This window comes from Leucopleurus acutus (assembly GCF_964270905.1).
Source record: "Leucopleurus acutus genome assembly, chromosome: 8".
NCBI lineage: Eukaryota > Metazoa > Chordata > Mammalia > Artiodactyla > Delphinidae > Leucopleurus > Leucopleurus acutus.
Window position 1 is genome coordinate 12,173,975 of NC_139151.1, and position 24,331 is coordinate 12,198,305.

At 46.4% G+C, this 24,331-nt stretch overlaps 1 protein-coding gene across 2 annotated transcripts in view; it reads right to left on the reverse strand.

Moving 5' to 3' along the window:
* The window catches only part of SORL1 (sortilin related receptor 1), a 156,813-nt gene that overhangs the window by 20,596 nt on the left and 111,886 nt on the right, over positions 1-24,331 (reverse strand). For both annotated transcript variants that reach the window (XM_082845306.1, XM_082845307.1), the window contains 13 exons: positions 23,105-23,230; positions 19,624-19,731; positions 18,388-18,519; positions 17,247-17,378; positions 16,462-16,596; positions 15,465-15,620; positions 11,944-12,093; positions 7,370-7,501; positions 5,886-6,012; positions 5,556-5,725; positions 2,077-2,189; positions 1,731-1,835; positions 976-1,048 (listed from right to left, as the gene is read on the reverse strand). In XM_082845306.1, coding sequence (XP_082701432.1) covers positions 976-1,048; positions 1,731-1,835; positions 2,077-2,189; positions 5,556-5,725; positions 5,886-6,012; positions 7,370-7,501; positions 11,944-12,093; positions 15,465-15,620; positions 16,462-16,596; positions 17,247-17,378; positions 18,388-18,519; positions 19,624-19,731; positions 23,105-23,230 — 1,659 coding nt within the window. The remainder of the gene's footprint in view (positions 1-975; positions 1,049-1,730; positions 1,836-2,076; positions 2,190-5,555; positions 5,726-5,885; positions 6,013-7,369; positions 7,502-11,943; positions 12,094-15,464; positions 15,621-16,461; positions 16,597-17,246; positions 17,379-18,387; positions 18,520-19,623; positions 19,732-23,104; positions 23,231-24,331) is intronic.

The window sequence follows — 24,331 nt, forward strand, 5'->3', positions numbered from 1 at the left end:
CCCTGTCCTGATCTCAATGACACCATATTTCACAGGCGACCTGACAGTGACTCTCCATGACCCAGAGCCTATTTCTCACAGGCTCAGATTAAAGTATAATCCCCCAAGCACGTTCCAGGCGACACTTCTGGCTTTAACACCCGCCAACCCAAAGACGAAAGCCCCAAGCGCCAAAGCTACAATCAGGAAGACGAGCTGGACTGTCTCCCATAGAGTGCCAGAGCCTTCGTTTCACTTGCTTCAATTCACTCACTCATCCACTATTTCATCAGCTCCTACCCGACACTACCCTCGAGGCACGTGTGCAAGGCAAGGAGCCCCTCCCGGCAAGCAGGTGGTACAGTGGTTCAGGGCACAGGCTCTGGACTCAGGAGATCAGGTTCCAATCCCAGCTCTGTCACTTGACTGACTGCGTGCAAGAGACATAACCTTTCCAGTCCCTTATCTGTTCTTATAGTTGTTCTGAGGGTTCAACGAGATGAGCTGATGTATGCAGAGCAGGTCCATGGCAAGTCGTAAGCTATGACTCCAATCAGCTCGAGCGCTAGAAAACTGCCACCTAAGCATCGTCGGTCGGTGCCCCTGGGGCAGTAACAAGTGTCAGCACGGCACTCTCTTAAAAACACCACAAATACACATGGACAAGATCATCTTTATCTCGGCTAGGAAGGAAGGACTCCTTCTAGTTTTGATACTGTGCCTGAGAACAAGGGCATGAAGGCCTCTGGAAATCCCTTTGTATGTTTTTATTATAACAAATGCTCAGTTCTAGAAGGAGGAATACCTTCAACAGTTGCCCCCAAAGACTTCGTGTGTAAAGCACTATGGAGACACCCACAAAAGTGCGTGTATCGGGGAGAGGGAGGCTGGGTGAAGTTTCCTGATCTCTGCTTCTTCATTTTCCAGTCACACTGAAAGTTATTTCCAAAGGGTTATTCTATCTTCTCGAAATCTGCAGATGCTAGAATCACTTACCTTTTCCTTTTATGGTGGTAATGGATTTAGAATCGCTCCAGTTTCCTATTCCCCGACTGGTCACTGCAGCCACCTTTCAAATCAGAGTGCAAATTAGTATGAAATACAGGCAACATACCACACGGTAAGAATCCCGAGTGAGCGAAAGTGGTGAGCCTTTGGCTATAAGGGTGGAAGAAATTATACACAGAGGGATTCAGGATAGACAGAGGCCCCAGCAACTGAAATAAGACAGGGAAAGATACAACGGAAGGGAACCTGGGTAAAGGGAATTGTGATAGCACTGAAATTATGAGGGAGTCTGTGTATACACTTAATGGTCTCAAAACATGTTTGGCACAAAATCTCTTTTCTACTGAAGATGTTGATAATGTATTTCATAAGAACCCCACAATATCATTTTATAAATGCTACTTATCATAGCTCTGCATCTCCCTGCAGCTAAAAATAAGCAGAAAAGAGGTGGGTGCAAAAGTAATTGGAGCTAAAGCACTAGCAGAATATCTGGGTTAAAAGCAGGTAAAGCTGCATTGCCATCGGTTGTTGCTTATCTGAGCAAAGTCTGATTTCAAGTTCTCTGTGGCCTTGGTTTACGAGACTGAAAGAAATGACAAGCTTCCAGAGCAACAGGTTGGGTATTGAGTACACCACGAGTAAGCATCTCACAAAGGTAGGCACGGAGTTCTCATGAAAGGCCAACCATCTCCCCATGTTCCAAGACCACCTGGACGGCTAAAACGCGTGTGAACACTCACTCTGACAGTGTACTGAGCGTTGACCAGCAGGTTCCTTATTTCTGTCAAGTTGCTAAGAGCTCTCTGGGAGGCCCACATCTTGGAACCACTCCTGCTGTACTCTACCTGAAGTGAGGAGAAAAAAAAATACCATGGACAGGTAACCAAAGGTCTGGGCATCCTGACATCTTGCAAGGAGGCAGGCGGAGAGAGGGGAAGGTGAGATGCAAAACGTTCCAGAGGATGGATGATCATTTACAAGGCGACAGCAAACCACGTCCTTGTCACACAGGACATGCTTCTGCTCTCCCAGCCCCGGCAATCTCTTGCGCTCACCCGCGCACAGCCCGCTGCCAGAAGGACTTACGATGTACTCCCGAATGAGGCCGTGGCTGTGGGCGGGAGGGGCCCAGCGGCCCACGATCACTCCTTCCACTTCCCTGTGGAGCGACAGCTGGAGGTTCTGAGGGGCGTCTGGCACTGGAAAAGAGGCAACTCAGGGTTAAAATCCATCTGCATACTCATCAACTGGAGGAATTTCCCTGAGCTTAAAACTCCGACGAGAAAGAATCCAGAGCTGGCAGTGGGACCTATCCCCTAGAAAGCGCTGTCAGCTGACAGAACACCTTTCCTCTCTTCTGGAATGCAAGGGCTGCTTGCACTCATCACACATCTAATGACTGCACGTATCAGACCACGACTCAGCGAGTCTGACGCAGGCCGGGGGCTCACAAGGGCTGCAGGATAGAATCACGTGGGCGGGCTAAGTCACCACTGGCCCTGGGCTTTGATGCTGAGATCTTAATTGTCAAGGATGGCGTCTGCTGTCCTGAACTCCCGTACAACCAGAGAACCACTGGTGTGGCTACAAAGAAATAAAGCTTACTTTCTCTCTTTTTTTTTGGTCACGCCGCGCAGCATACAGGATCTTAGTTCCCCGACCAGAGAGCAAACCCATGATCCCTGCAGTGGCAGCCCGGGGTCTTAACCACTGGACCGCCAGGGAAGTCCCAAGACTTACTTTCTAATAGCACAGAACTTCTAGATTCAAATGAAGGGACCCCCTTCAAAGTAGGTTCCTTAATAACTTCACTGCTGGCATTTCTGAGACCTTTTGGGATCTCCCCTTTTGTGACTGCCTTCAGAGGCCAATTAGAAACCACACAGAAACCAGTTACAGTGCTTTCCAGTCAAACTTCATTTTGACTGCACAGTAGTTATTCACGTTGATAATCTGCTCAAGATGAATATTAAGGGTTGAACTGTATCACCTCCGACCCCGAATTCAGGTGTTGAAGTCTTAACCCCCAGTACCGCAGAATGTGTATTTGGAAATAAGGTCTTAAAAAAGTCATTAAGTTAAAATGAGGTCATTGCCCCTTACCCAATGTGACTGGTGTCCCTATAAGAAGAGGAAATTAGGACACAGACACACACAGAGGGCAAACCACGTGAAGGCGGCCAAGGAGGCCTCAGAATGAAACCAGCCCTTGACCTTGGACTCCCAGCCTCCAGAACTGGAAGAAAATAAATGCCTGTGGTTTAAGCCACCCCATCTGGGGTACTTCGTTATGGCAGCCTCAGCAAGTGAATACAGTGAATGTTCATCAACAAGCCATGGCCTGCAAGCCCTTGGAGGGCAGGAACTGTGTCTTATTCATCTGATTCTCCAGTGTCTAACCTAATTCCTGAGCAGTAATAGGGACTCAGCTACCACCTGTGGAAAGAAGATCAACGAATGGGATATTTCAAAAATGGTTCCACTTAGAGTTTAGCTAAGCTAGCCCATGGTATTGCTGTCTCAGCATCCATTTTATTTAGACAAATAGGCTAAGGGGGCCTTAAATTGACATTAGCCCCCAAGCAAGCCCTGGATCACAGCCCAAAGAGTCACAAGCAAATGCAAATCCCTAACATGACTTCCCCAAGGGCCCTTGTGATAAAGTCTCCCCCTCTCCCAGGACCTTCTCCCTGTGCTCCTTAGGTAAGACTCCCAAGAAGTTTACCAAAACCCCCCTTTTTTGGTGTGAATTGGCCAAACAAGCCCTAGCCCAGGAACTCCACAGCACTCCACCCACAGATCCTAAAAAAGGCGTGTGCCCCAGGTCCCGCTGCTCTCTGCCTGCACCCTGCCTTGACCTCCTGCGTGGCCCCTTGAGGTACGCGTATACCGCCTTCAGAACCTGGGAGTACTAAACTTCTCTACTTCACTTTCCCTGGTGGGCTTCTGCTGACTCTCTGGCACTCTCTCTGCTCTACTGAACAAATGTTATTCTAACAAAGTCATAACTCAGATTCTTTTTTGTGTGTTTTGTTCAGCACTTCCTTAATTTCTTTTTTCTTTTTTTGAATTGAAGTATAGTTAATTTACAACGTTGTTTTAGTTTCAGGTGCACCGCAAAGTGATTCAGTTTTTATATATTAGTTTTCAGATTCTTTTTCACTGTATATTGAGCACAGTTCCCTGTGCCATACAGTAGGTCCTTGTTGTTTATCTATTTTATATCTAGTAGTGCGTATCTGTTAATCCCAACCTCCTAATTTACCCTCCCCCCAATTTCCCTTTGGTAACTATATGTTTGTTTTCTATGTCTGTGAGTCTATTTCTGTTTTGTAAATAAGTTTGTTTGTATCACTTTTCTAGATTCCATATATAAGTGATAGCATATGATATGTGTCTTTCTCTTTCTGACTTACTTCACTTAGTAAGCACTTCCTTACACTCTGGCACTACCAGATGCTCCAGGCTTATCTTACAGATCTCCTGCCCCAGGCCTGGATTTGGCCATTTCTTCAAAGAGCCCTGTGTCCTCTTATTGAAGAAGGCATTAGAAACCTAAATCTGAATGATAAAGTTTTTCTGGGCCTTCTCAGTTGACAAAGCAGAAAAAATATGCGTGTGTACTAACCTGTGCACACACACAGATCTAGAAATATTTTACGTGTAACCATCTACACGCACGTTAAGATAAACATGAGTTCATATTAACATCTCCAAATGTAAACATGGTTCTGATGGCAACTGAAAATGAAAAGTTCACAAAACCTGGGGAGCAGAGATCACAGGAATCAGCACAGTCACCCAATGTCAACTACTGTGAAGAGGGAAGAACTAGGGAACTCTCTATGACCCAAGGGTTTTGGTAAATTTCCTTAAAATGAACCCACAATACTTCTGACGAGTCTCATACGTTAACAATGATGATCTCCTAAGTACCAAATACTGGGAAATACCTAGAGACGGAAGGTAGAGGTAGAAAGAGGGCAATGGTGGGCAGAAAAACATTATGTGTGGTGATCATTTTGTAATTACAGAAATAGCAAATCACTATGTCATACACCTGCAACTAACACGGTGTTGTAGGTCAATTATACTTCAATTTAAAAAAATCATTTTAAGACCTTGAAAACAAACGTATGATTACCAAAGAGGAGAGGGGGAGAGGGATAAATTAGGAATTTGGGATTAACAGATACACACTACAATATATAAAATAAATAAACAACAAGGACCTACTGCACAGCACAGGGAACTATATTCAGTATCTTGTAATAACCTATAATGGAAAAGAATCTGAAAAAGAATACATACATATATATATGTGTATAACCGAATCACTTTGCTGTACACCTAAAACAATGTAAATCAACTATACTTCAATAAAAAGAATTGTATTGAGAAAAAAAAAAGTGACATAGTAAGAACAACTCAGCCAGGACCATAAAACTTAGCCACATAGGAAGCACAAGTACTTTTATTTCCACGCTCCTGAGCATCCTGGGAAACTCTCTGAAAATCCCACATAAGGTCCTGTCCCTGCCATAAAAATACGCTGTAGCACTTACATCCTTCTGGAGTCCTCAGGGTCACGAAGTCATTGGTGCTGTGCACCTTGCTCAGACACTGGACCTGGACTTTGACCTGATATGTGGTGTCTGGCTTCAAGACTTTCAATATTGTGTTCGTTTTATTGCTGTGGGTTTCCAGAGTCTTCCATATGCTCTCTCCAACCACCCTGGCCAAGAGAACAAAGATAGCATCACACCAAAGCCGCATGGGGTGGCTGAGATGTCTGAATACGTCAAAAAAGAGCTGCTCTGTGCGCACGCAGAGTTTATGGAACATCCAGTGGCAAAAGAAACATCATTTTCTCCCACGGCAAAGATGGGACCCACCTGTAGTAGACGTTATACACACAAGAAGCAGAGGGCATTTTCTTGGGCCGCATCCAGGTCAAAGTTACATCCCCAGAGAAGTCAGCTGTCCACTGAAGATTCTGTATTTTGTATACATTTAATTCCTCTAGAGAAAGCAAGGAGAAAAAAGAGAAATTGATATCTTAGAAATCTTGGATTTCAAAGGACCCAAGAGGTTCCTTGGTTTCAGGCAGACCTACTGTGATGTGGTCAGGCCACCATCATTATCTTAAGACACGCCAGAAAAAAAAGAGTTCAAACCTTCCTATATAACCTTTCCCAAGGTCTCCTAAATTTCCAAGCATGGCATTTCTCCTTGCATTTCACCTCCTTGTCTGCACTGATTTAAGCCTGATTCTCAACAGAGAATGCTACAAATCCAAAGATAATGTCATGGCAGGATCCATTACTGCTACAGACTGAAATGTTTGTGTCCCCCAAAATCCATATGCTGAAACCTCATCCCCCATGTGATGGTATTAGGGGGTGGGGCCCTTGGGAGATGATTAGGTCATAAGGATGGAGTCCTTGAAAATGAGATTAGTGTCCTTGTAAAAGAGGCCCGAGAGAGCTCCCTCACACCTTCCACCGTGGGAGGACACAGAAAAGACAGGCTGTCTGTGGACCAGGAAGTGGGCCCTCACCAGACCACCGAATCTGCTGGTGCTTCAATCTCGGACTTTCTAGCCTCCAGAACTGTGAGAAATGAGTTTCTGTTGCTTCTAAGCCACTCAGTCGGTGGTACTGTTATAGCAGCCCCCAAATGATTGCTAAATGCATTCCAGACAGAAGGATGGAGTTCACCCCGCCACAAAGCCTGACGCTCTGTGGGAGCAACGATGCCTCAACACGAGGGATGTCCTTCCAAAGCCAATCTAATATACTCCAATATAAAATAAAAATTTAAAAAACTCCTATGAAAGATCAAGTTAAACTGTTTTATTTGTGTAACAGAATGCACTACTGTAATTAAGCAAATCATAATTCTAAGACACTACCTAATTTTTCATAAGTAGTATCTTTTGATTAAAATTATCATTATTTAAACTCAAAAACACCCCATTCTAAGATGTAACTATTATATATAGGCTGAATAAACGACAAGGTCCTACTGTATAGCACAGGGAACTATATTCAATATCTTGTGATAAAGCATAATGGAAAAGAATATTTAAAAATAAATAAATAAAAGGATCCAAGTACCAATACAAGGACTAAAGCAAAAGAAAATAGAACAAAAAACCCCAAAAACACCCAATCTAAGACCAACATTTCCCCAAGAGGGGCGAGGTGGGCTGGAGGCTGCACCAGAGGCGGGACTGGGCCTCGCCTCACCTGCAGCTCCAACAGTGAGCAGGGAGCTTTAGCATTTTCAGCCTGAGGAAGAGCTCAAGAGGGGTCAACCTCAGGGCCTGCCCAGCAGGGCCGAGGGTGAGCCCGGGGTCCTGGGGGGCCACACTCACCGCTGCAGGCGTGCTCGTCGCTCTCGTCCGAGCAGTCCAGGAAGCCGTCGCAGCGCTCGGAGAGCACGATGCAGGCCTCGCCGTCCTCGCACCGGAACTCCTGGCCCGTGCAGGTCAGAGTGCTGCGCGTGGCTGCAACACACGAGGGGCCACGGTCACCAAAGGTTTCTCGTGTTCGGGAAAAGGGAACTCATCAGCTTCTGCTTCAAAAGACCCTCGGGATGGGGGTGGCGGGGACCCCACGCTGGCTTGCTAATCCCTCTTCATTTGACATTGACCGGGGGAAGGTGCCTCCAGGAAGGGCCAGAGCTTTGGCGTCAAAGAAATCAGGGTTTACATCCCGCTCTGTATGAGCCTGAGCTAACTGTTCCGTTCAGGCGCACCTCGTTTTATTGTGCTCAGCTTTTTCATACTTTGCAGATAACTGCGTTTTTAACACATTGAGGGTTGGTGGCAGAGCCGGTGCCTTTTTCTAACTGCATTTGCTCACTTCATGTCTCTGTGTCACATTTTGGTAATTCTCACACTATTCCAAACTCTTTCATTATTACTGTATTTATTATGTTGCTCTGTGATGAGTGATCTTTGATATTACAAACGCGTGGCAAAAAGATTACAACTCACTGAAGGCGCAGGTGATGGTTAGCATTTTTTAGCAGTAAACTATTTTAAAATTAAGGCATGTACGTTATTTTTTAAACATACGCTATTGCACGCTTAACAGTCTAAAATATAGTGTAAACATAACTTTCGTATGCACCAGGAAACCAAAAAATCCGTGTGACTCGCTTTATTGCAGTGGTCTGGAACGGAACCCGCAAAACCTCCGAGGTCTGCCTGTAGTGCCCAAGTTCAGTTCCCCGGTATAAAACTGGGGTGACAACTCCATCCCTATGGTGTCTACAAGGACCCAGTGAGATCAAGCACCTGGAATACGCCTGAGAGCAGGCATCCACAAGGTGCAGCTCTTCCTCTGCGGTACTTATTCCTAATCATCTGCTCCTGTTGTCAGTCTGCAGTCCAGAATGACCCTCTGATTTCTGCTTTGAGTGAGACTAATAATAATGAGATGAATCACAATAGTAAGAGGCATGTCTACTGTATGTAATCTTTTTAATTGTTTAGCTTTTCAAAGTATTTCCGCAGACGATGAAATAACGCAAGTAAAGAGCACTGATGAGTTAAGAGTTATGCAACTCGTTGGCTAGAAACCATAATCTGATGTTCTCTCCAGTTTGGAAAGTAGATTTAAACTGCATGAGAGGCTCTAAAAAGGAAGCGATGACAATGTAACTGCAAATGATCCTAAAAAGAAGAAAGATGAGAATGGCTACAGAAACCGCATCTGCCACCCCAGGTAGGTCTGCACCGGGTCCTGGTTCAGGTACCTTGGGCCTTCATTATAGAGACTCACACCTGCCTGCTTGGCCCTGAACAGGGAGAGTTATATCAGAACCCGACCCCACCAGTAAAGAGGTTCTGAAGTTACTCTTGCTCCTCCGCATCAAATATGTCCATGTTCAAATCCCTGGAACATGTTAAAGTCACCTTATAAGGCGAAAGGGACTATGCAGATGTGATTGAGGTAAAGACCTTGACATAGGACTTAAGCCTGGGTTACCCAAGCAGGTCCATCCAATCACACAGGCCCTTAAAAGCAGAGACCCCGGGCCTTCCCTGGTGGCGCAGTGGTTGAGAATCTGCCTGCCAATGCAGGGGACACGGGTTCGAGCCCCGGTCTGGGAGGATCCCACGTGCCACGTAGCAACTGGGCCCATGAGCTGCAACTACTGAGCCTGCGCGTCTGGAGCCTGTGCCCCGCAACAAGAGAGGCTGCGATAGTGAGAGGCCCGAGCACCGTGATGAAGAGTGGCCCCCGGTCGCCGCAACTAGAGAAAGCCCTCGCACAGAAACGAAGACCCAACACAGCCAAAAATAAATAAATAAATTTAAAAAAAAAAAAAAAAAGCAGAGACCCTTTCCCAGCTGTGGTCAAAGAGGAAGATGTGAAGACCAAAGAAGGATCAGAGAGACAGAATGTTCCTGGCTTTGAAAATGGAGGAAGGAGGCCTCTAGAAGCTGAGAAAAGCAAGGAAACGGATTCTGCCCCGGAGCCTTCAGAGGACTCAGCCATGCCTTCATCTTGGTTTCAGCCAGTGAGACGTCTATCAGATTTCTGACCTACAGAACTGTAAGATAATAAATGTGTGTTATTTTAGGGCATTAAGTTTGTGGTAATTTATTGCAGTGGCCATAGGAGACTAATACACACTTGAAATATTGTAATTTGCCCAGATCTTACATTGGGATTCTACCTCGGTTTCCTGGGTTCAAACTGTAATTTCTCCACTGGGACTCTGAATCAGACTCCTCCTAGCTTATGCCCCCCACCCCATGGAAATATACACACAATGTTCGATCCAATGACTCTACCCATACTAGAAGAAATCCAAACAGACCACTAAACCATGGTGATTATCCGACAGTAGAGAATCTACAACAGTGGTTCTTAATAGTCTTCTGGGGAACGTCTAAAACACACAGATTCCTAGGACCTGCCCCAAAGCTATTGAGGCAGAAACACGACACTGGGCATGTGTCGTATTTACAAGCTCCACAGTGATTCAGCAGAATTGGCCGGCACTGAGGACTTCTGTTCTAGAACAAGGTGATCCTGTTTTCTATCTGAAGCACTGCATCCACTTCTGAAAACCACACTTTGAGATGTAGGTAGAGAAACTGGATAATGTTCTCACAAGAGCAACCAGGATGGTCAAGAGGAACAGGTAAAGGATCCTGGGAGCTTTGACTAGAGATGAAAAGATACAGGGTTTGGAAGTGGGAGGTGGGGGCAGAATACTAGAACAGCTAGCTGTCCTCAACTGATGAGTTTCCTTGTGAAAGAAGGATTAAGACTTCACTGAATGTCTCCAGGATGGAGGTACAGAATTCCGTTTTTTAAGAGAATCCTTGTATCATACAGTTCTGTCATTTGCTGAGCAAAAATTGGTTGGCCTGGGGGAGCTTGGATGGGGGGCTTGGTTACATATAAAGCTGCATCAGAACATCTAGAAAAGGTTTGAGAACTACTAGTGAACAGTCTCAGAAGCCCAAGATGGAATTCGTCCATCCATCCATCCAGTGAACATTTACGGAGGTCCTACCATGACTCAGCTGCTATTCAAGATGTTAAGGATACGGTGATGTGTCAAACAGACAAAGGACCTACTCTCATAGAGTCTACCTTCTATTGAGAGAAACAGCAAATGAGTAAACAAATATGTTACTTTAGATACTGATAAGAGCTACAAAGAAACATAAAGACAGTAATAGTAAGAGCGTGATGGGGACTTTATACAGGAGAGTCAGAGAAGGACTCCATGCTCAGAAGGGGATTGTTTCGGAAAATACCAAGATCCCCATCACAGAATTACTCCACTTGGTAAGAACGTGATAAAATATAATCAAAGAACAGCTGAACAGTAGAGCTGGAGGATGTTCGAGGTTTCTTTATGAAACATGTCTCAACATTTTATTTATTTATTTATTTTTTTTTTTTTTTTTTTTTTTTTTTTTTGCGGTACGTGGGCCTCTTACTGTTGTGGCCTCTCCCGTTGCGGAGCACAGGCTCCGGACACGCACGCTCAGCGGCCATGGCTCACGGGCCCAGCTGCTCCGCAGCATGTGGGATCTTCCCAGACCAGGGCACGAACCCGTGTCCCCTGCATCCACAGGCGGACCCTCAACCACTGCGCCACCAGGGAAGCCCATGTCTCAATATTTTAAAAGGGAGAACATAGTTTTTAGAAACTGGGAATAAGGCTGTCATTAATCTCCAAAAATTCTTAAACTGATTATTAAACAAATGATTAATGGGCACTTAGAACAGAATGTAGTGGCCTTCAGGGGCCAGCTTCTCTAAGAAGAGGCATGTCACACTAATCCCATTTCCTTTGCTGATAGGGTTATCCGATTAATGGATTGAGGAAAATTGTAGATAGAGTACACCTTGATTTTAAGACCTTAACCAAGCAACATCCTTATGTATAAGGCAGATTTGAAACAGGCTAAAGAAACTTATTTAAAGAATACCCATTAATGAATTAATCCCACCCAGGAGGAAGGCCCTATTTCATTTCTTCTTTGTTAATTATGTCTAATGTTCTTCTTACTATACTTATCTGGCTCAGATGTTCCTACTATTATTATGGTAAGTGTTGGATCAATCTGCCCTGTTATTTTAATGTCCCAAAGGCCCACTTTGTTCACTCTTTTTAATATAAGTGCAGGATTTTACACTAATCCCCATTTAATTTCTCTGTGTTATTTTGGAGTATTCCTCCCTACAAGAACTTTCAACATGGTTTGATGAAAAGATCACAATTTTGTACAAAAAAGTACTGAATAAATGCCCCAGTCTGTTACTGACGAGGTGACCCTCTTTGAAGCTTAACTTTCCTATATCTAAAATGGAGATAATACCAGAATTATTATTATGAGAAACAAAGCAGAAGCACAAGACATCCTGCCTCTAGAAGTCTTCCCTGGGGGAGACGGCCCCGTCGATGACTCACGGCAGTTGGCCTCGTCCTGGCCGTCCTGGCAATCCTGAAGGCCATCACAGCGCCTCCAGCTGGGGATACACTTCTTCGGCTGTCGGCACTCGAACTCAAATCGGTCACATCGCCCGAGCTGGGTGGGAGTGGAGGCAGCAGTGACATTTGCTAGAAGAAAAGATTTTTAAAATTCACTTTTTAGTACTGAGGGGCTGGCCAGCAATAGCGACCTATTGGGTGTGTTGGAGATCTCGGTGCTTTCGGAATTACGACGGGGACCTGAACAGAAACGTGAGCTCTGGTGAAAGACGGCAGGTTGACGAGACACAGGGATCTCATCCTTCTCTCTCTCAGGCCCAAACTTAGTTGAAGACTTTGAAGACAGAGGTGAGTAAATCTTGCAGAAAGTAGAAAAAGAAAAGATTACAGAAAATTTTTTTTAAGTTTTAAAAAAGTAAGCGGACTGGATCAGGAGATTCAACATATTACTGACGAGAGTTCCAGGAAGGAAAAGAAAAGAGAGAAGAAAATACTAAGGGATATTTCAAGAAAATTTTCCAAAACTAAAATACGTAAATTTCCAGAATAAAAGAGGACATCAGTACCATCCACCACGTTAGACAGAAAGAGACCCACAGCAAAGTACAGCACTGTGAAATTTCAACACTGGTACCAAAAGGAAGATTCTACAAGCTTCCAGACAGTAAAAACAGATTACATATAAAAGATTCAAATCAAAATGGCTTTGGATTTTCCAAGAGCTGCTTTCTCAAGACAGAAATTCGAATGTCTTCAAATTTCTGAAGGATATATATATATATATATATTTTTTTTTTTTTTTTTTTCCACAGCCTAGAATTCCAAACCCAGCCCAATAACCAATCAGGTCTGAACACGGAAGAAAAACACTTTCAGACAAGCAAGGCCTCAAATATACCTCCCATGTACTCTTTCTCAGGAAATTTCTGGAAAATGTGCTCTACCAAAATGTGGGATTAAACTAAAAACCAAGAGGAAAGACCTGGGATATAGAAAAAGGAGCTGCAACGTGAGAGAAGTAAAGCGAGTCCTAAGGATGGAGAAGCAACCTCCCAGAAGATACCTGTGCCCCAGACAACCTGCACAAACCAGAGAAACTCAAGAGATAAACACCTTGAATGAAGGCCATCATCACCGTGTCCTCGGGCACCATATCATCATATTCACCTGACAAAGCTACCAGAGGGTGTGCTCTAGCAAAACAAGGGAGTAAACCAAGAAAAAGCAAGACACAAGGTCCAGGGAAACGGGGAATCTAAATCAGGAGAAAGGCAAAGAGAATTCCAGGCAGGGCAGTGAAGCCCCAGGGTAAGGACAGGCAGCAGGCTGGGAGAACAGTCAGCCGAGATAGGAGACGCCAAGCTCCTCTTAGAAGGGATATCTCCAAGGCAAACAATGGAGCTGAGAATCACCTAATACAGTGACCTTGTGGAAAGTTACACCAAGAGGCTGCTGAAAGGGAGGAGGCACCAGCCAAAGATACAAAATAACCTGAGGCAGCAAACAACAACAGAAAGCAATGATTAGCTTTGGGATACTGTGTGTGGTCCACAGTTGGATAACTGGATTTTCAAAGGGCCTCTCCAACCCCCAGAAGCACTCTGCTAAAACAAAGTGCATGGAGAAGAGTGGGGGAAAAAATGAGGCCAGAGGACTGGGCCAAGGCACATCATGGCGCTCACACCTGGACAGTAAGGGCACCATCAGGGGGGTCCAGGCTGGGAGAGGATATAATTACGTATTAGTATGTATTAGGCTTCTTGGAAGATAAATCGCAAAGGGGGAGACATGAGGCAGAGAACCCAGTTCAGAGTGAAGAAATATCCAGTGAAGAAATAAGATCTGAGAGCTAGATGCCAATTTAACGTTACATGGGCAACATACATAAAAAAAGAATTCAAAAAAGCTGAACGCAGCATCTAAACAGGAATCTGCTCACTGAATTAGTCCGAATTTGCTAGAGTTGGTTAACGTCCTGCTCAGTTTCAGTAACCAACAGGCAATTTTGAGAGAGGGACAATCAAGTTACTACAGAGAGATGGGCCTTGGGGGAAAAGGGCAGAGACAGAAGGGGTTTTTTTCATTTGTTTTAATCTGAGAAGCATTTACGGGGCACTGGCTATCTGCCTATTATTGTGGTAGGCAGAGTGGGAGATTCAGACTAAAACACGAGGTCCGGCACAATCGCTATGGAAAGGAAAGATTTATACACATGCAATGACCAAGAAGCAACATGTGGCTGTTCATAGTTCAGCGCCAAAAGGACAACAGGGCAGAGTTCAATGACACTGGAAAAGGGGTGGACATCAGCTAAAGAACTCAATGAACGCTCTGTGGGGGTGGGTCTTGAGAAGGGGAATAAAACCCTACCTGCCTGAAAGAGGAGCCTCAATCTTTAGTCAGCCTACCATTCACACGGGGAGCTCCCGGGCTCCAGGCAGAAGTTCTGATTCTATAATTTTATAAACACCCCAAGTGATTCCATTACAGGTGGGCTTCATGCTGTACTTTGAGAAATACTGACAACATACTGAGGTCTCCTTTAACTACGAAACCTGTGTTTCTGTCTGCCCTGACCGACAGTGGGTTTCACAGAGAGGGAAAGTAGGGGGACGAGGTCAGGTCTGATAAGGGCAAAAACCCTACTGGAGGAATCTAGGCAGAGAAGAAGCAGGTGTGTCCAGGGTGGGTGAGGAGTGCAGTTTGCAGAAGTGAAAAGTAATGGCAAGCAAGGAAAGATCAGCTCAAACAGGGCCTTGAAAATAGGACTCAGGGGTTAGGGTCTATCTTCTGGACAAAAAGGACAAAGTGGAAACCAGTGATGATTTTAAACAGGGAAGAGATGGGATGAAAACAAGTCTTAAAGGAGGAAAATCAGACTATTGACCTATAAGTTTGCTGAAAAGAATTATGTAAACCATGGCAAGCAATGACCTATTATTTTATTATAACTGAGTTTGAAATGGAAAACTGTTTAGGAAAGGATACAATTCTGCCTGCAGTTAAGGGTGTGCCCTAGGCGGCGGTCTCACGGTTCACCAAGACCTCCAGCAATACGGTCACTCACAGACCTCCAGAGTCTCTCTGTGTTCAGCCACTAGATGGCAGTGCTTACCCTTCTGTTAATAGGATGGCCGCCAACTAGCAAGCCAGAGACTCGGGTTCTGTACCCTGCGCCGCCCCGAGTTTAATACGCACAGACACCTCCCCTATAATTCCCATGGTAACCTGTGGAGAGGAAGCAAAGGAGACCCAACCACAGCCAAGGAGGAAAGCAGGGCGGCTGGCCTTTCCCTGCAGGAAGATCAGAGGGCAGTGATAGAAGATGACTTCTCAGTTCCCGGGGGCCTCCCTGCTCTGGAGGTGAGAAGGGGCCTGGCCACAGAGCAGAGTCCCAGAGGGCAGGATACTGCCCTCAGCCAGGCTGTGCCCAGGGTGTAGCCCCAGAGGTCCTCTCCTTAAAGCAGGTGCCACGGGCCAGGGCCGGGTGCAGTACTCACCAGGCGAGGGGCAGCCTTCCTCATCCGAGCCGTCTGCACAATCTCGGTACCCATCACACACCCAGCTGTCCATCACGCAGGCCCCACTGCTGCAGCGGTAGTAATTGGGCAGACACGTAGAGGGCCCGGGAGTAGGGGAGGGAAGAATATGTGAATCTGAGGAAAACACCAAGCAAGGAAACCCAAAATGTTACAGGAAGCTTGATCTCAGACCCAGATGTGTCCCAAACCTAGTACGGATGTCCCAGATTTAGCTGCACCAGCCCAGGGAGGCCGGTGTCAGGCACGGTTCCGAACAGTGAAAAATCATTTATGATGGGGTGTCAGAACAGACTGTATTCTCTTCCCTGCTTTGGAGTGGATTCACCTTACCTATTTGATTTGATTTGGGCTAACATTTGGATGAGTTAGTTTCGCAGGGGCTCATGCAGGCTGGTGGAAGGACTCGGAATGCACAGGGTGGGTGGGAGAATTAATTCCTACGGAGGATAAACCCTGTTCTGCTTAACTTAACGCCAACCTTCCCGAGACCGGCTCCAGGACAAGAACATCAAGAAGGAAAGGGATGGCACACCGCCCACACCAGTGCTCCCCTGGCGTGTATCACGTACACATAAATGTGTCACGGCCCATGCGTCACCCAGAGCGCTCGTTACAACGCAAACGCTGAGTCAGGAGGGAGGCCTCGGGTGGGGTCAGAGGCTGCCGTTCTATCAAGGAGCTGTGGGTCTGCAGGCCACACTCGGGGTAGCCAGGCTCTGAGCTCTAAAGTCCTCACTGTGCTCTGGAAAGCATAACCCTCAGAACAGGAGAAATCAACCGGGCTGCTTTCACAGCGGGAGGGGGAGAGAAAAGAACTCAGAGAGACAGTTACCCCCCGCCCCTCCCAAAAAAGTCACTGCCTAAGCCAGCCACCAAAGAGACAGAGCTGGATTCTGTGTGAACAGGTGGGAGGACGCTGGCATGTCTCAGCGATGGGGCTGCCCCGGACCCTCACCTGCACAGTCCTTCTCATCAGACCAGTCCCCGCAGTCGTTCTCCCTGTCGCATTTCCACCTGTTGGGGATGCAGTGCCCATTCTCGCACGGGAACTGGAAGTAGCGGGAGCAGTTGGGGGCCTCCGTGGGGTTTTCTGGGGGGTGAACCGCATGGTCAGTCATCTGCCCTGCACGCTGTGGACACAGAGCTCCAAGGACACACAGGCTCCTCACCCAAGCCCCAAGGCAGCCCACGAGGCCCTCCCAGAGAAGGACAAGGCAGCTTCCTGGACGCATCGGGAGACAAGAGCATATCCACAAACAAAAGCCCACCTTCCTGGATTCCATCTCACATTCTCTGACGTATGCCTCTATGTCTTGCTAATGATACCCGAGTTTTAATTTTGACACTTCACCAAAGGAATGACCTAACTACTGATGATAACGTGATGGTGACAGTGATTTCTATTACGTTGTGGCATCTGTAACCTTTCCAGGGGAGGGGGAAGCACATTCCAAAATATTTATCATAACTCCTCCATCATATTCCTTATATATAACGTGAACTTCCTAACTGGGGAAAGAAAAGAAAACGGAATCAATACTCCCTGACCCCTGCTACTGGGTAGGTTCTCACTTTAAGACTCAATTCCTTACACACGGATTCAAGAACTGGCAGGAACTGTGGCTGAGGAAGGAGATGGCAAAGCCGGTGCCGGAGTGGGCCGAGCGCCCCCTCCTTAACTTCAGGAGCCTTCAACCCGGAGATCAGGGAAGCGAGGAGGCAGAGCCCAGGTCTCCTTACCACAGCTGGCTTCGTCAGAGTCGTCACCGCAGTCATCCATCCCGTCGCATTTCCAGATCAAACTGATGCACACTCCGTTCTGACACTGGAAACTGAACTCATCACACACCTTGTGGAACTCGGGGCCTGGAGCTAGGGACAAACACCCAAAAAGTCCAGATTGCTTCTACACCAAAGAGCTCAGTATAACACTTGCTGTTTGGAAACGAGAGGAAAGAACGAATGTCCTCCACCAAGAGACTGCCCGGCTGAAGGATCCCTCGAAAGTGAGTCAGTGGAAGGCCCGGCCCCAGCATCTCAGAATGCAACTGTAGCTGGAGATAAGGTCTTGAAAGGGGTCATTAAGTTAAAGCGAGGTCATGAGGGTAGAGCCCCAATCTAACAGGACTGGTGTCCTTATCAGAAGAGTAAATGAGGACACAGGCGCAGCAGGAAGACCATGTGCAGACACAGGGAGAGGACGGCCATCCACAAGCCAAGGAGAGGGGCCTCAGAGGAAGCCAATCCTGCCGCCATCTTAACCCTGGATGTACAGCCTCCAGAACTGAGAGGTCACCTTTCTGTTGTTGAAGGCCCCCAGTCTGTGGTCCTCTGTTTTGGCATCCCAAGCAGACTGACGCAAGTACCTACTATTGAGTTGGCCCAAAAGTTCATTTGGGTTCGTCCGTGACATCGTGGGAAAACCCGAACGAACTTTTTGGCCAGCCCAATGTAATTCGTGCAGGGCAGTGTTGGGGAACACGGCTGTAGCAGTGAACGAGACAAAGACCTGCTCTCGTGCACACACACTCCAGCTGGGGGAGGCAGCCCACAAAATAAGTGTACAGCGTGCAAAGTGGAAGTGAGTGCGGTGAAGACACTGCAGCAAGGCAACGGGGCCGCTCAGTGATGGGGGCGCAAGAAATCCTGCGGGTGAAGTTGACATGTGGGCCAAGGTCTCGGTCATCCTCTGTCCTCCTGTTTATCTGTACAACTAACAAGCAAGTTTCCGAAGCAACAAAGGTGAGCCTTCTCGGAAAAGGCAAGACTGGACCCTCGATCGAGACCTTGTAAACTAGACGGGGGCACATCCCCAGGCAGCCCAGCACCCCTTAGTCTCTCCAGTGCCCGCGAGTGACCCCCCTCCCCCCACCCCACTCACAGCATCCCGCGAACGCCGCATCCTCGTCCGAGCCATCGCGGCACTGGATGATGCCGTCACACACCATGGACTGGAACAGGCACTGCTGGCGGTTCTTACACACGAAGTCCATGAAGCGAGTACAGAGGGGCTCTGGAAGGGTCCAGCAAGGGAAAGAGGCCGTGAGCCCCCGGGGCTGGAGGCCTCGTGGGCCCTGGGAGGATGCACCCTGGCCAGACGCGCGTTTGGGAGACGGGAGTAACAGGCACAGTCACCGAGCGCTTGCTTCGAGCAAACCCTGAGCTCTAGTACATCGTTAAACTCCCAGGACAATATGATGAGAGGTTTCACTCTCCTGTTTTCCAAATGAAGCACGGGGGTGGCAGTGTTAAGTATTTCACCAAGAGCACACAGTGGATGAGGGTGGAGCCAAACCTGAATCCCAGAGCTGCCTGACATCAAAGCCCACGATCTTAACCACTTATCGATCAAATACTAACTCTCCAATATGGGGCTTGGCAAACTGTTGTTATGAAAGCACGGAGTCCTAATCACTGGACCGCAAGGGAATTCCCCCGCCCCCAACTTATATTATGTTGAAGCCCTAATCCCCAGTGTGACTGTATTTGGAGACAGGACTTTACAGAAGTAATCCAGGTAAAGGAGATAAATCAATTGATAAATTGATCAAAAGGATCAATAGAAGTGGTGTCCATATAAGAGGCAACAGAGATGCAGGCACAGAGGAGGCCACGTGAAGACATGGCGAGAAGGCGGCCTTCAGACCTGAACTGCCACGCTGGCTCATCCCTGGGTCTCCAGCCTGCTCTTCCCCAGGATAGGCACCACTGACTCCAGAAAACCTTTCCGGGTCCAAAAAAACTGGGCATAAAAAAGGGTCACTGGGCCTAAAACTGTTACCTAAGTGATAGTCAGCAACTAGGAAAACCAATGAAGTAGGAGAAATAAGTGTCCAATTCCAAACCATTGGTCCATTCACAGGACATACTGCAGTTGGACAAAGATGATCATGGACCACGACCTAATTCCACAGTCACCCACCACGACTCCCTCCCCTGCTCTCCTTCCCCAACCGCACCTCCCCAACTCCATCCCTCTGAGTCCTGGTGGAGAACTTGGGGTCACCGCATTTACAAGCTAATTGCAGGCAGGTACTGAGGAAATGAAAGCATTTAGTCCAATGTGTGCCCTTCACTCACAGCCACAAGGCGCCCCCCAGGCAGGGTGAGGACTCACCACAGTGCTGTTCGTCTGAGCCATCCGAGCAGTCGTGCAGACCATCGCAGTGTTTGCTGGATGGGATGCAGGTGCCATTCGGGCAGCGGAATCCGTTGCACTTCTTCTCTGGAAAGTGATTCAAGAAGGAGCAGAATAAGGATACAGGCAGGCACTCACATCATTGTTTGGCCGTGGGGCTGGGGAGGTGATGGGTATAAATTTGTCCACCCTACGGAGAGCTATCAGCATTACAGACGTATACATACGATGACCCAGCAATAGCACTTAAGAAAAGTAATCTACCTACACGAGTGAAAAATAACGGAGGCACAAGGTTATTCATTGCAGCACTGTCTGTAATAGATTAAAAACCACCTACGTATCCGTCAATAGGGAACTGTGTAATTATTGTACACAGGAACACTAGCCTGTTACAAAGAGACTGAAGAAGCACTACGTAAAAACAAGTCCTAGATATACAGTTATGTGGAAAACCAAGGTACGTGGCATACTACATGTGTAAAACAGGACAAGAACATGTAGTCTATTTAAATTTGCATATATGCACAAAAATATTCTGAAAGGATACACACCAAAGGGAGGGAACGGAGCAGATTTTTCTTACGTACTCAAAAAAAAATTTTTTTTTTAATGAAAATTAAAAGAAAAGCTTCAAGTGGATGGAAAAAAGTAGGACACTCTTAAATCACTCACTGTCTTAATTCTTCGGGAATTGTAAACCGAAGCCCTTTTGGAGAAAGTTTGTCCTAGAAATGTGAAGAATCTTAGGTTTCGCACTTAGCATAGAATTCTTAGCACTAGGTGACCCCTTCTCCTGAACAGAGAGCTACCGCCAGACATGTGGCTTAAAAATCACTGCCAGGGGGCTTCCCTGGTGGCGCAGTGGTTGAGAATCTGCCTGCCAATGCAGGGGACACGGGTTCGAGCCCTGGTCTGGGAAGATCCCACATGCTGCAGAGCAACTAGGCCCATGAGCCACAACTACTGAGCCTGCGTGTCTGGAGCCTGTGCTCCGCAACAAGAGAGGCCGCGACAGTGAGAGGCCCAGGCACCGCGATGAAGAGTGGCCCCCGCTCGCTGCAACTAGAGAAAGCCCTCGCACAGCAACGAAGACCCAACACACCCAAAAATAAATAAATAAATAAATTTATGAAAAAAAAAAAAAATCACTGCCAGCAGGCCAGTTGCAAACCCATTCCACTCTTGGTGGAATGGTCCCAGGAGGATCAGGGATAAGACAAGAAAATGTGTTTTAATCCTGTAAAAAGTCATCATTCTTAGGAGACTGTTCAAAGGACATCAAACAGAAACAGTAAAGGAGTACCACGAGTTGGGGAAATAGTTAATGTCCCTCAGCATAAAAAGGTTTTTCAAAAGTATAAATTTTAAATTGTACAAGACAAATGGCCACTCACTAAATTAGTGAAAACAACTCAAAAGATTAAATCAAGGGAGGCTTGGGGAAACATACGATATACAACTGATGGAGAGCCTTTCAGCATAGTCACTTGGAAATAAAATCTGGAAACGCTTAATGAGAACCATGGAAATCGAACAGAACCTTTGACCCAGCACTTCCATGTTGAGGGACATACCCCAGGAAGTACCTCAAAGGAAAATGAAGCCTTCATTTCCAAGGACACAAACAGTTTTACTATGCATGACAGTATGAAACTGAAATTACTCAACCAGGGAGCGACTAAGTAAAACTACGTTATAGCAAAAATACAAAGAGAAAAGACATCTGCCATGAAAATGCTAACCACAGAAATACAGACGTATGGAAACATCTTTGTTTAATATTGTGCCATGAAAGGGGCAGAATATAGAACAGCACGCAGACAATGGTACAACCCCATGAAAATTAGGGACGTATGGTATGAAATAACAGAAAAGATGTATATTGGTCTCTGCCCCCGGTTACTGGCATCAAGCTTCTAAAACGCTTATAATTTCCTGAGTGACGGGAATGTCTTTTGTTCTACTGAGGTGACTGGGGGGGCTGGTCATCAGAAAAGCCATGCGACGATTAGAGGCCTGGAGCTTTCCAGCCCATCCGCACTCCAGGAAGAGGAGAGATCTGGAGACTGAGCTCATGAGGGATCATGCCTAAGTGACGAAGCCCCACCCCCAAATCCCAAAAGTAGGCAGTTCAGACCGCTTCCAGGCTGTTGAACACGTGGAGGTGCTTGCAGGGTGGTGGGGCTCGGAGAGGGCGTGGAAGGCCCATGGCCTTCCCCGTACCTTGCCCTGGGCTCTGGGCTCTCTTCCATCTGGCTGTTCACCTCTCTCCTTTATCATAACCTTTTATAATAAACTGAAAAATGTTGTTTCGCTGAGTGCTCTGAGCCATTCTAGCAAATTATCAAACCCAAAGAAGAGGTTGTAGGAACCCAGATTTATAGCTGGTTGATCAGAAGAACATGTGACAACATAGGACTTGTGACTAGCATCTGAAGTGGGGGCTGTGTGATGTGACACTGTCTTGAGGAAGACAGTGTCAGGATTGAGTTAAACTGTAGGACACGCTGGTGTCGGGGAATTGCTTGATATGGAAAACACACATTTGGTGGCCAAGAAGTGTCAGAAGTATTGTGTGAGCAGAGTACTGAGACTATAAGGACAAAACAGGGAGTCTTTCCCACAGACACACGGCAAGAGGATAAGGAGAGAGAGCTTTAAAACTATTTGGTGTGAAAGGGGAAAGGTTGGGGGGAGGGATAAATTAGGAGGTTGGGATTAACATGTACGCACTACTATATATAAAATAGATAACCAACAAGGACCTCCTGTATAGCACAGGGAACTCTATTCAATACACTGTAATAATCTATATGGGAAAAGAATCTGAAAAATAATAGATACATGTGTATGTGTAACTGAATCACTTTGCTGCACACCTGAAACTAACACAACATTGTAAATCAGCTATGCTCCAATATAAAACAAATGTTTTTTAAAAGTTTGGTGTGAAAAAGCATTTTATGTACTGTGTTTGTACGACAGCTATTTTGTGGTTAATTTCGAATGATTATCTCAGAATCCTTTTTTTAATAGATCATATTGAACAAGTTCTGCCTTAACGAGTGGTAAGCCATTTTCCCAAGAGGCCATAACAGAGACCTCTTAGCCATAAAATATACCATTTGTATAGTAACTGTTGGCTAACTTCCGGCAGAACACTGGTAATGTGACTGCATTTAGTGCTCCGGAGGGGTTAGTGGGTTTCTATTTCTTTTCTTCAAAGTTGTTATGGACAAGCAGTGAGGCAACCTGCTTGCCCAAGGATTAAGACTACATAACCCAGGCCTACACACTGCACGGCAGTGCCACACAGAAACTGTGGGCTCACTAGTGGTCAGAGTGGGCACCCGGGCCCAGCGGGACACCATTCAATTTCCTGGCCTGTCTGTTGTCTATTTTCCGGAACAGCAGACATGGGAAATGCTCTGGGTAGGGCCAAAGCATCGGCACTTACCACAGCTGACTGGATCTTCATCAGAACCGTCTTGGCAATCCATGTCACCGTCACACGCCCACCGCTGGGGGATGCAGTGCCCGTTGTGACACTGGAAGTTGGAGGCCTCACAGGTGTGATAGATGGCTGCCAGAGAAAGAGAAGAGAGAAATGGTCAAGACGTCCCTCACCTCCATGCTCCCATCACCATCAGGGGCCAAGTGGAGAGAAGGCTTGTACTAGGTCACAGGTATGACCTGGGGCTGCCCTTAAGGTGGAACGCAGCCTCCTGAATGGGCAACAGCTTGAGGCTCTGAGTTTATCAGTGTTACAAGCACAGATATACATGTTAAAAAAATCAGTCACTTTCACAACAACTTATGAGGTAAGAAGCATTCCGCCTTTTACAGATGAGAAACAGGCTTAGGACGCTAAGAAGCTCGCCCACATTCACAAAGATAATGAAGTAATGGCACCAGGGCTGTCCAAATCCAAAGCCTGTGCTTTCTCCACTCTACCTGGCTACTTTATCTTCTCACTCATCCAGATTCTGCAGGATAAGGACAGGCAGTGTGTGCTCAGGGGACTGGGTTCTAAAGCTGGTCCCCACTGTGTGGAGGCCTCAATTTCATCATCTATTTTCATATCTAAGGACCCCTGTAAGTTCTGAAAAGCCATGATTTTATAATTCTAAATAAACCACCCAATTTCAAATGTGGAAAACCTCAGGTCTGAAGAGAATAAAAGATGTATCCAAAATCTAACTTTCTGGACAGTTGAGAGAGACATCTACCAGCCAATAATACGGGCGTTCTCTACAGTCATTAAAAGAAAAAAAAAAAAGGCAAGTGAAACAGAGCCACTGTTATAAATTAACAGGTTCATCTGCATACACGGGCTGAGGCCACCTGGAAGTCGTTTAGAAAACGTCCCAAAACCTCGGTCAAAGACTATTTCAAATGCACAGTATCTGCCTCAACCCCAACCAACACTACTAAGCGCCTTCTGCATCAGATTTCCCTTTCTTCCTCTGACACAGGGAGCAGTTTGTGTCTGTTTGTTGCTGAAAGCCAGGGCTGGCCTTGTTTACAACTGGCATAAAATAATATAACCAAGACAGACGGGCTCTCTTGGTTTAACTGTGTGGACAGGACGTTCTAGCAACAGAAGGAGGCAAAACAAACAGAAGTGGGTTGTTGAGTGCACACCATAGTTATTTATTCAATCGAGATGGTTGGTAATAGTGAC